Source organism: Bombus impatiens, unplaced genomic scaffold (assembly GCF_000188095.3).
Source record: "Bombus impatiens unplaced genomic scaffold, BIMP_2.2 scf_0033, whole genome shotgun sequence".
In the NCBI taxonomy this organism is placed as follows: domain Eukaryota; kingdom Metazoa; phylum Arthropoda; class Insecta; order Hymenoptera; family Apidae; genus Bombus; species Bombus impatiens.
In genome coordinates, this window is record NT_176452.1 from 112,741 (window position 1) to 123,814 (window position 11,074).

At 33.2% G+C, this 11,074-nt stretch overlaps 3 protein-coding genes across 7 annotated transcripts; 2 read left to right on the top strand and 1 right to left on the bottom strand.

Moving 5' to 3' along the window:
- Positions 1 to 250: 250 nt before the first annotated feature.
- Positions 251 to 5,969, bottom strand: LOC100740447 (WD repeat domain phosphoinositide-interacting protein 3). 3 transcript variants are annotated; one of them, XR_001102375.3, is made up of 8 exons: positions 5,740 to 5,969; positions 4,846 to 5,019; positions 4,508 to 4,765; positions 4,232 to 4,433; positions 3,892 to 4,115; positions 3,678 to 3,802; positions 3,558 to 3,598; positions 251 to 585 (listed from the first exon to the last, which is right to left on the bottom strand). XR_001102375.3 is itself a non-coding variant. In XM_012387223.3 (8 exons), exons 2-7 carry the CDS (start codon positions 5,016 to 5,018, stop codon positions 3,696 to 3,698), a joined length of 900 nt encoding a protein of 299 aa, XP_012242646.1. In that variant the 5' UTR covers position 5,019; positions 5,740 to 5,889; the 3' UTR covers positions 2,536 to 3,598; positions 3,678 to 3,695. The 3 variants fall into 3 exon arrangements, 2 of the variants coding, with proteins under 2 accessions (XP_012242646.1, XP_003485056.1); XM_012387223.3 differs by lacking the exon at positions 251 to 585 and having other exon boundaries at positions 2,536 to 3,598; positions 4,846 to 4,940; positions 5,005 to 5,019; positions 5,740 to 5,889; XM_003485008.4 differs by lacking the exon at positions 251 to 585 and having other exon boundaries at positions 2,536 to 3,598; positions 5,740 to 5,968.
- On the top strand, positions 502 to 2,520 carry LOC100740322. 3 transcript variants are annotated; one of them, XR_002947055.2, is made up of 6 exons: positions 502 to 624; positions 725 to 899; positions 1,020 to 1,105; positions 1,174 to 1,309; positions 1,743 to 2,015; positions 2,079 to 2,520. XR_002947055.2 is itself a non-coding variant. In XM_012387243.3 (5 exons), the coding sequence occupies exons 1-5, from the start codon at positions 544 to 546 to the stop codon at positions 1,931 to 1,933; spliced, it is 669 nt and encodes a 222-aa protein (XP_012242666.1). In that variant the 5' UTR covers positions 502 to 543; the 3' UTR covers positions 1,934 to 2,520. The 3 variants fall into 3 exon arrangements, 2 of the variants coding, with proteins under 2 accessions (XP_012242666.1, XP_012242673.1); XM_012387243.3 differs by having other exon boundaries at positions 1,743 to 2,520; XM_012387250.3 differs by lacking the exons at positions 1,743 to 2,015; positions 2,079 to 2,520 and adding an exon at positions 1,477 to 1,498 and having other exon boundaries at positions 1,174 to 1,370.
- Positions 5,970 to 5,990: 21 nt separating the features above from the next.
- LOC105680944 (rRNA methyltransferase 2, mitochondrial) lies at positions 5,991 to 7,723 on the top strand. Its single transcript, XM_012387235.3, has one exon. The coding sequence runs from the start codon at positions 6,207 to 6,209 to the stop codon at positions 6,960 to 6,962; it is 756 nt and encodes a 251-aa protein (XP_012242658.1). The 5' UTR covers positions 5,991 to 6,206; the 3' UTR covers positions 6,963 to 7,723.
- The last annotated feature ends 3,351 nt before the right edge of the window (positions 7,724 to 11,074 follow it).

The window sequence follows — 11,074 nt, forward strand, 5'->3', positions numbered from 1 at the left end:
TTGCGATTTTTTATTTAGGATATTAATTCAAAGGACTGCTGCGATCATTACAGCGAACTTTTGTATTTTGTATGATAGTCGATATATTTGATGCTCCGCTTGATAATTGGAGACTTTGGTGTGAATTCTTTATCACACGCTACACAAATCGGTATACAAATTTTGAACGATGTTTCTATTGTTGTTTTCCTTCATTGATGCTTGGATCTGATAAAGATTGAAAGATTTTCAGCGATAGAAGGCAGCTCCAATATTTAAATTGCATTTATTGGAAGAGAAAGAAAGGTATAGATTTCACAATCAAAAGTACACAAATTTATTACTACGAATATTAGTTGACACTGAATTGATGGCACGTTCTGAATAATGATTTGGTTGTAATTGATTGTGTGCTGATTTCTTTGAATGTTCTCAAATTTGTGGAAAGTGGAACTGTCTCTTTATCACAGGAGTCGCTTCAATCGTTGGATGTAAATTTTTATTATTTCTATATGTTTTCAGGAATAATAATTGTACAGCGTTCTGTTAAAAAGAATAGGCAAAATGAAGGTGGGACTGTTAAAGAATTTCGTGCATTATTTTAACCTGGAAGAGGGTACAGTGTTAATAGCAGTATTTCAATTGGTAAATATGATCTATCATTTAATTATTACCACTGTGTAAGAAACACATAAGAAATTAGCATGCATTAAATTATATTAAATTACTTCATTTTTTAACACAGCTTATATCAGGATTCAATATGACATTTTTCGTGCTGGCACTAGTACACACAATGGGAATTCAAGAAATGGTAGTAAGGGACACAGAGGATGCTCTCGAGAGAGAAGCCTTAGAAGATATATCGTCTAATCATCTAAATACTAAGAAAATGGATATGGCGCACCATAATGCAACTGGTGCTTACAATATAATCTTACAAATATTTTATATTGTAATACTTTCGCATTCATTTAACTGTTTATCTCTGCTATTCGCTCATTATACATCAATTTTCAAAATCTTTTACACGTGTTTAGAAACGGTGTACTCGATATATTGCGGTCTGGTGATCACAGTGATACATTTTATTTCCACTATCCTGCTGTTGTACGGTGTGCTGGCGGTAATTACAGTTTACGTAGTCATTCTCGAGAATAATTTCGTGGTAAGACAAGTTGTTCCTTTCCGTAGAACAATCGCCACTTCATGGCGCCCTGGTTGGTGGTCATGATGACCATAATATCGGCGTTGACAATTTCTGTGTTCGTGGTAGAACAAGGCTGCCCGTTTATTGCTACGCTCGGAGGCAATGCTGATATTTGTGAACGTAAGTTGATAAACGAACGAAGCGAGCAAATTATTATAACAAATATTAAATTGTTATATCGGTGCGTATGAAACCTTCAAATAACTTCTACGTAATTGTATGTATATAATCTTTCTACCAATTACCTAATCTCAATATTCTGTGTTCGTACGAACTGTCAACTTTAGGTTGTAAAATTATTCCAATGCTACTTTTATACTTTCTTTATTCTGGAATAATTCATTTAAATATCTAACGAAATGATAACGAAATAATCCATAAATGCAAGATTGGATGTATAAGAATTATATATGAGCGATACGACAAAATTTTATTTTATTATTTCATATGCACCAATTTAGTATATTCGTGACATATCTATCGTCGACCAAAAATTTCTACCATTTCGGAAATTTCTGATTTATATCGTTATCGAAAGTTGTTTCATTTCCAGGCATAATCGTTCTGCTCGTCGCAATCAGTAATTCTTACGTGTGGCTCGTCGTGTACAGCGCTTACAAGAGTCTCGAGACTAAGAAAGGACTGACCCACGTTCTTCATGGCGTGAAGAAAAAGTCTGCAGTTCCAGTCGTGAAAAAATCGAAAGCCGTTAAGGCGGGCGCGAATAAACCTTTCGAGGTTTAAAGATTATTAAACAAAGATATAGAGATAGCGACAGAAAGTCGGATTTATTCGTTACAATGAATGAGAAAGGTTGCGTTCGATGGCAAGAGCTCTCGTTATCTGGAAGTACCTTTCAAATGACAGTGTTTTTTAAACAAATTTTAAGATCACCCTCGGTCTGCCAACAAGGCCTACGGATTCAATCTTGTCATGTAAAATTTTGTAATCTAGTCAAATGTCAACGTGTTCCGTCTTTGACGATAATTGAACAAAAGGAAGGAAAGACGAATGAGAAAGGCGCGGTAAATTTATGTTAGAAAAACACTGTGCATCTTATTTCTATACATAACACAATGGACATGTTCCATTTTACAAAAGCTCAAAATAAATCTGCAGTACAAAAAGCCTGCTTCGTATTATTATACGTGTTATTGTTCATATGTTATGATTAATTGTTAAGAGCTTCGCGTTGTTTTTTAATGATATCTTGAAATTTCGAACAACGCACAGAGATGAATAATTACAATATTCCTAATGTAAATCTAAACTGCATATCGAAATGCGATGACGCATATATCGTAATATAATATATATATATTATATATATATATATATTTTTTTTCATTTCAAACCCGATACCATGACAAATTGTAAAAATTTTTCAATTTAACAACGACTCTAGGTTAAAAAGCTTTGGTTCAGCAACATGTATTCTCTTTCTGTAAGACTGAATTTTAATTACTAATGTTGCGTAAGACTTTTCGTCAAATTTCGCATAATATATACATATATGTATATATACATATATATATATTACAAAACAAAAAAAAAAAAAGAAATAAAATACATGCTTGCAACTGATCAATATTATTTATATTTTATTATAAACAAATACAGCGTTTCGTCTCATGATCATTTTTATTTTATATTCGATCCCAACTTCTTTGTGACACTACAAACTTCACATTTTGTGGTAATATTTCAATAACAATAACTGAATGTAGGTATTTCTTGTGTATATGTATATTAAATGTATGAAATGATAAAAATAAAAATAAAGGTTATAAAACTCGATTACGTTATACACGTCTCATTTTTTTAGTTGGTTAATTATCGAATACGATCGACAAGTAGCCAAATTTCACAGTTTTACGGTAATTCGTCAACATTTATGATACAAAATACGAAAAATACGGAATATATTTGAACATCATATATTTTCTGTTATGTTAAATTAGACATTTGTAATTCTATAAAATAAATATAAAAAAATACGTATGATTTAATTGCCGAGCATAACGAATTAAAAATTGTTGAATTACTTTCTGAATGATATTCCTTATATATTTGCATCAGCGTTAGTTAAAAGATTGTTCAATTTATGTGTAAGAAAATTGCCTTTTACACTGATATATTAAGCAAAGCTCATAAACATCGAGTTCTTCTTTTTGCGTGTAACATCTAAGAACGTATAGTTCCATAAGTAAACATCTCAGAAATAGGCCTTCTAGCGCTCCTTAAAGTTCTTTTTATATCATATAGTTAGCACAGTTCTGCACAGTGGACATAACACCAACAAACAATAGTACTTTTCATTTGGTCCTCTACCATATAATACGACTTCAAATAACAACACAGTACTCACTTTCCATATAAACTATTCCATGTGATCTCATCCAATGAATACTGAAGACATAATGTTAAAGATATACATTTTTATTTAATCACTTCATAATCAGTATATACTAATCAGTGTATAGTTTACCTCTTCCTTATTTTCCAATCACATTTTGTCATCTGTTAATTCGAGGAACTGTGCATAAAAATCTTTCGTACATTCACCTTTATTGTTAAACACAAATTTATAATAACTACCATCTGCACATATTACTGTAACAACAAAAAAACCATTGTTATGTAAGAAATCATTACCACGCTATATATGTACATTTCTGAATATATTACTTTATAATACTGACCTATAATACTATTGTTATCAGTTCCAAATGCACACATACATTGTGGACCACCTGGAACTTGAAATTTACAAAAGCTCCAGCTGGAACTAAAGTATTTTGGCAGGAAAGTAGCAGATGCTAAACTAGACTGACGATTTAATTTTTGATCTTCTACAGCAAAAACGTGTACAGTTCCATGATCACTTGCTACACACAACCAAGTTGAATCATGGTTGAAATTAATGCTATAATAATATAATATTACTTTAGTACTATTTAACTTTACTTTAGTAAGTACTTTAGTAATTAGTTAGTACTTTAGTAATATTTAACTGTTTATAAAACATTTCGTTTTAATTACCAGTAAATATTTGCATGATTAGCTCCCCTTCTTAACTCGTTAATCATATTTCCAGTCTGTGTTTCGAATACTCTTATTAAGGTTCCTTTTTCTGAAGCTGTAGCTAGTCTAGTACCTTGTAAGTTTAAAGCTATACATGATAAAGGTGTTTCATGCGCTTCGATATTTAATGGCTGCTTCTCCGTATTAGCCAAATCTATCACTGTAATAATGAAAACAAGTTATTTTATAAATTTAAAGAATGTAGAAGACCAAAGTTTCTTGCTTAAAATTTACCTTGAACGTGTCCATTTTTTCTACCAGGAAAAGCAAGCAAGGAATTACTACTATTTGGACATAAGACACATAGACCTCTGGGATTTGGATTAGTCTCAAACACGTGAAGTTGCTGAGGATTTTGCGTAAACGTATATACTTTTATAACTCCTTCTAAAATTACTACTATCCTATCTCTTCTTAATTTAACACCCCTTACAGGAGCATTGAACTCTAAAGTAATTGCTGGTAATTTTTTAAGGTCATCCCATATCATAACTGCAAGATTTATATAAAATAAATCACAAATAATCCGCTTCATTTATTTTAAGATAGAGAAAATATATAAAATATGTTACCTTTATTTGTTGGATACATAGGTTTTGCTCCACTACCAACTAATGCTAAATAGTTACATCTGAATAGCATTTCCACATAACCAAGGCCTCCATCACTGAAATGACGTACTTTTTCTTTTAAAGGATCACAATTATATACTCTGAAGCCATTTTCCATACCACAAGCGAAACATCCTACAAATGGAAAGATTATACAAACAATTAAGATATTGTTATCTATTCTCTTACATTACACAGTTACATTACACGGTCTTTTCCCTTTAAAATCACAATATGGTATTCGATATATATGTATATATATATATATATTCCTTATTTGACACATGGAACACTAAGAAGATAAACCACCACAGTTGAATGATTATCATGGTACTCTTTATGGAATAATATCATATTATACGATTATACGATATATGTGAAAGAGTGAGAAACGTATAAGAGAGATAGAAATGAAATATAAAAATAGATTTTCTAATAATTCAAATAAAACCAATGAGTTTTAAAACAATTCATTATAAACAATTAAAAGGAAATTCTAATAATATAATTGAAAAAGAAATTTAAATAATTAAAACATACTGGGTCATACGAATGATTTATAAATAACTTTATAAAATATGTTCAATGCAAAGCTATTATCAAAAATTTGGAATAATTGTACACGAATGAGGTTAAAAAGAAGAAAGTGATAATAAATTCTTTCATTTTAGCCATTTTAAGCGAACAGAGTTTGATGGAAACATATTTTTTCAGGTTAAATTGATATTAATCGTATAGAAAAGTGAAATTACGATAAATTTATTCGACAGGTGTTAGATGCAAAGGTTAGGAGTAAAAAAATAAATTTGACAGTACATGACTGGACTGTCAAATGTAGCACACTCGGTCACGTACCTTGATCCTGATTGAAACCAGCGTAAAGCAAACCGTTTCCGTGAGGATTCCCTGTGGTTAGGTTCATTGTAAATCACTATTTTAATCGCAACATTCGTTCAAACGATCATTACCCGTGGAATTCTATCACATCTTCGCCGGCAAGCACATGAGATATTTTTTGTAACTACGAAGTTCCGTCACCATCATAGAATCTCTACGCATGCGTATTCATTTGTATTAATCAGCTGATATGTGCTTGAGCCGAATCGTAGTTTACAACTTGTAACTATACAAGATATTATATTCGACCACATTAAGTGTTACAATATTATTTAGACGATGTTTAATTTGTATGAGTAATTTTGTGTAATGAATGATCGAATAGTAACTGAATTATAAAAATAAGAAGACAATTCATTTGTGTATATATATTTTGCATATGAAGCTTTTTTTTAAACATTGCCAGCATTTAGCTAGGTTATATCATGAAGCGTTTTTCTCGAAATCTTTTGATATTAAGGGACTTGCATAGTTGTACTACATTATTTCGAGAAGTACCAAAAGATTTAAAAGGGAAGAAGCATAGCTCGCAATTATGGCTTGTAAGACAGTTAAAAGATCCTTACGTGGAGATGGCTCGAAAAGAAAACTATAGATGTAGAAGTGCATACAAACTGTTAGAAATCAATGATAAATTTAAAATATTGCAGCCAGGTCATATTGTAATTGATTGTGGGGCTGCTCCTGGCAGTTGGACACAAGTTGCTATTAAAGCAACAAATGCAAATGCTAAGGAAGGTGGCGATGTTGGAACTGTTTTTGGAATAGACAAGCAACCTATATATCCGATCGAAGGTGCAACATTATTGAGTGGCATGGACTTTACTGATCCAGCATCTCGAAATCTACTTCTAAAACATTTAAATGGTAAAAAACCTAATGTAGTTTTATCGGATATGGCACCAAATGCGTCTGGCATAAGAGACTTAGATCATGAGATGATAATACAACTCGCATATATTGCTTTGAAATTTGCTTTACAAGTTAGTGAAAGAAATGGAACATTTGTCTGTAAAATATGGGACGGTGGAAAATCTCAACAATTTGAGAAAGATTTGATAAAATTTTATAAATATGTAAAATCCATAAGACCGGAGGCAACGAGAGACGAGTCTACAGAGAAGTTTCTCATAGCTAGGGGATTCAAAGGAATAAAAAGTACATCCAGTAATACAACGTAACATGCAGTTTCTTTAACAATTAAGTTATGTACAATAAAAAATGCTTAATGAATAAAATGATTTGTAACATAATCGCTTATCATGCCTGGAAGGTTGTAAATAATAACAAAGCATGATATTTTGGTACAGGACCAACATCGAGTGATTTTTATAAGTTCTTCCATTCTGCGATCTAACGACTCCTACACGACACGACACGACAATGTGTAATATACATCGATATATTTAGCTATAAATAATACAATAATATTTTTATACAGTTACAATTAATACACATTTAAAACGCCGATGACGCTTCTTAATTATGCGTTGTATATACAATTTCTCTTAATAAAATTAATATGTACACGAACCAACATTCAAATAGATGAGAAAGAGAGATTACACACCACATCGAAGCATACGTAGAGCAGTAAAAAAGATTTACTGGCCGCGATGTCAGATTCGTAACTTTCGTTTCGTACCTACGTGATAATCACACGTAATTAGATATAATTTCATTTCGTCAAAAATTCGAATGGTATCTGATGAATGCTGATAATAAGAATTTTTTTTTTTCGGTAATTGCATGCATTCTACCGCGTATTTTCGTACAAAAAAGTTATCGTACGTGTAAAAAGTGGAAAAGAATTATCGTAACAACGGTCGTAAAGCTAAACGACGAGGTGATTCCGATTCACACTGTTCCGAGCATTATCTTCGGAGCGCTGCGCTTTCATAGAACAATGATCAAATCGCATACCGAAAACATTCATACTACATAGATACGTATTTTCGCTATACAATGTAGGTGTAAGCTTCGACTCAATTACACTGGAGAGACATAGAGTGTTGCGATTTTTGCAGATGCAAGTGTTCATTGTTCTTCATAGAATTTAATATGATGATTTCCTTCAGTTATGGTCAATCATATCTCGATGAAAATTAAATATCACTACATTCGATCTTGGTTGATACACGCAGTTGCAATTTGGAATTTAAAAATTAAATTAAAAGAAGATAACAAATATTTAAGTTTCTTAAGCGAAACGAATTTTTTACTTATTTATTAATATTCTTATAGGAAAATGTCACATTACTAGTAGATACGTTTTCATAATGAAACTGTCACTAATTTGTACATAAAGTAATTTTCATTAATTTTGTTCAATTATAATATCCTAAAAGAAATAATACCGCGTATACGCCTAAACTAAACAAATTCTAAAAAGATTTGTGTCAAAATAAGATAGAGATTCGTTTTTTTTTTTACATCACAATATCTTTTCTTTACGTTCTATATCAAAATTCCAAAGCACGTGTTCTACAATTCTCTTCTTTCTCTCTCTCTCTCCCTCTCTCTCTCTCTCTCTCTCTCTCTCTTTCTCTCTGCCTTTTTTAATCCACGTATAAAAAGAAGAAAAAAAAAAAACAAATTTCAAGAAAGAAAGTACGATCGCAACAGTTTATGTTTCTCCGTACAAGAGCAGACACGATGACGCACATGATGAAGCTGTATGGACAATACTTGGTCGCTGCCGAGCAGATTAACGCGCACCTCTTTCGAGAGATTTATTTGTGACAGAGGGATTCATGATTTCTCTGTTCTATAAATGTTCTATAAATAAAGCAAATACCGCTAAAATCAGTCTGATTCGATATACCGGGGTCACAAGCATGTTCTCCGTGAGTTGGTGAACTCAGATTTCGGTACATATACATATACATAGTACACGGGTATTTTCGAAGATGATCTTTTCATGATTCGATAGAAAATGTCGTAATTTGCGATTATACGAGTATACAAATGCGCGTTTTTACTATGTCATATTATTATTACAAGCACGCGTCCATATATGAATTTCAGTATTATGAAAACGTGGTAAGATTTTGATTGATTCTTTGCGAAGATCCATAGATCCTATTTAACTCTTCTATGTCATTCTTTATAAAACATTCTTTTTTTTAATATTTCGATACTAATGCTATATATTACATCCATGCACGCACAACTTAATTTAATAGAAACATATCAGCGCAGATGTGTTATTGACGATGAAACTGAAATTATAGTCAAAAATTAAAAACATATTTTAAAAATAAGTTATTGTAATAAATTAGTCAGGGTAAAACGTCAAATATGTCTCAGATCTCAATTCAGATATGACCTCAATTCAAAGAGTTGAACTCAAAAAGGAAAACTTGTATATACAATTGATGGATCGCGGATCGTTGTCTAGTTCGATTGTCACAAGACCATCTTCTTTAAAAGTCGTTGATGTGACGATAATAAGAGAAATAATCGGAAATTAATCGATCTTGCGTTTTTCGTATAAGGAATAAATAAGAAACGATAAGAAACAGGTGAAAGATAAAATACCGAAGAATAATTTTACGTGCAATACTCGGCGACAAGAAAATAGCGTCCTAAGGTAAATCCAGCAATTTGCTTTCGTACAGTCGAATTATGAATTACGATAACATTACATATATAGCGTTACTACGTGTAGTTTATACGCAATGTCGTACGCACGTGCCGGGATTTAGGTTCACGAACTCACGAAGAAGATGCTTGTGACCCCGGTAGTAGGGTCAGGTATCATCAATCGTAGTTCCTCCACGAGAGGAAGTTGAGTTAAAGGAAAAGAAACAGATCTAATAAACGGAGAACAATACTACAATTGAACAGTCCTCCGAGTACTGTTGGCCAGTTCTAGTTCTATCTCAGGTGCTATCGAATTCGGTGACATCGTTGTCGTCGATGAAAGAAGAATTAACATCGGTGACACTTCGGTCGAGTTCAAGAGTTGCGACTCTTCGCCCCACAATTCTTGATCGTCGCTAGCGTTCGTTGCTCTTACGTTGGACATATTCAACGGCGTGGGGAGATCGATCGGGATCTTATAGTCGATCACGTCGGAGAAATTCGTGTCGTTCGTATCGTCTACGAACTCCGCTACGGGGACTATCGTGTCGAGCGTAGACGCGGTACTCTGATCGTCTTCCTCGTTTTCTGAAGGCTCGTCAGAAATAGTGGTGTTCCCAGGGGTGACACTGGGTTCGTTCTCCTCTTCCTCTTCCTCCTCCTCCTCTTCCTCCTCCTCGTTTCCTTCGCTGGTGTTCAGCGTCTGATACAACATAAATGCAGATCGGTAAAACTTTAATTCGACCAAGTATTGGATAAAGTTACTTTGACCGTTAGGGTTCGTTATTCGAAGTTTGGAATAACAGGTTTTTTAATTCGATAAAGCAAGGATAACTCTAGCAAGGATGTTCAAAGAACAAAGAATATTCAAAGTAATAATTATAGCTTCGAATGTTTTGAATAACCTGCAAGTGCAATATAATCGACACAGAATTTTTAACTCTATTGTACTCTATTAACTCTATTTTTAATTCCATTGTACTTGTTATTATACGTTGATGATCGTATTACGAACGAACAAGTAAGATTTTTTCAATGAAAATGAGTCTAAATACGGTGTCATCTAGCTCGTACTTTACTAAAATTCTAGCGAAACATGGTAGAACGGAACACAGTGTCCAACGCTTTGAACGACATTGTTTGTGCTCATTTTGATCGAAAGAACTTGATCCATTTATGAATATCGCTCTTACGAGTAAAAAAGCCCGTTCGTTTTATTACCTCCTTCGGTTCTTCTATGTCTTCCATGTCTTCTACGTTCTTCATTTCTATTACGTCCTTCGCTTCTTTTACGCTCTTCACTTCTATTACGTCCTTCGCTTCTTTTACGCTCTTCACTTCTATTACGTCCGTCGCTTCTTCTACGTTCTTCGTTTCTATCAAATCCTTTACTTTTTCTACGTTCTTCGTTTCTTCTACCTCCTTCACTTCCTCCACCTCCTCTTCTATCTCCTCTACTTGCACATCCTCTCTCGAAGGAACCACGATCGGTATGTTTATCGAGTGGTCTCCTCTGGTTTCCTCGTGGTCTACCGGAACCGATTTGGTGTTCGTGTCGGAAAACAACGGGATGTTCAGCTGCAGCGGGCCACTGGACTTTTTTTTATTATTAGACGACGCTTCGGAACCACCAGCTTGGTTACTATATCTGTTGTTCAATTGTTGCAAAAGGAAACCGATGTGAGCTTGAGGATTGATGATCACTCTT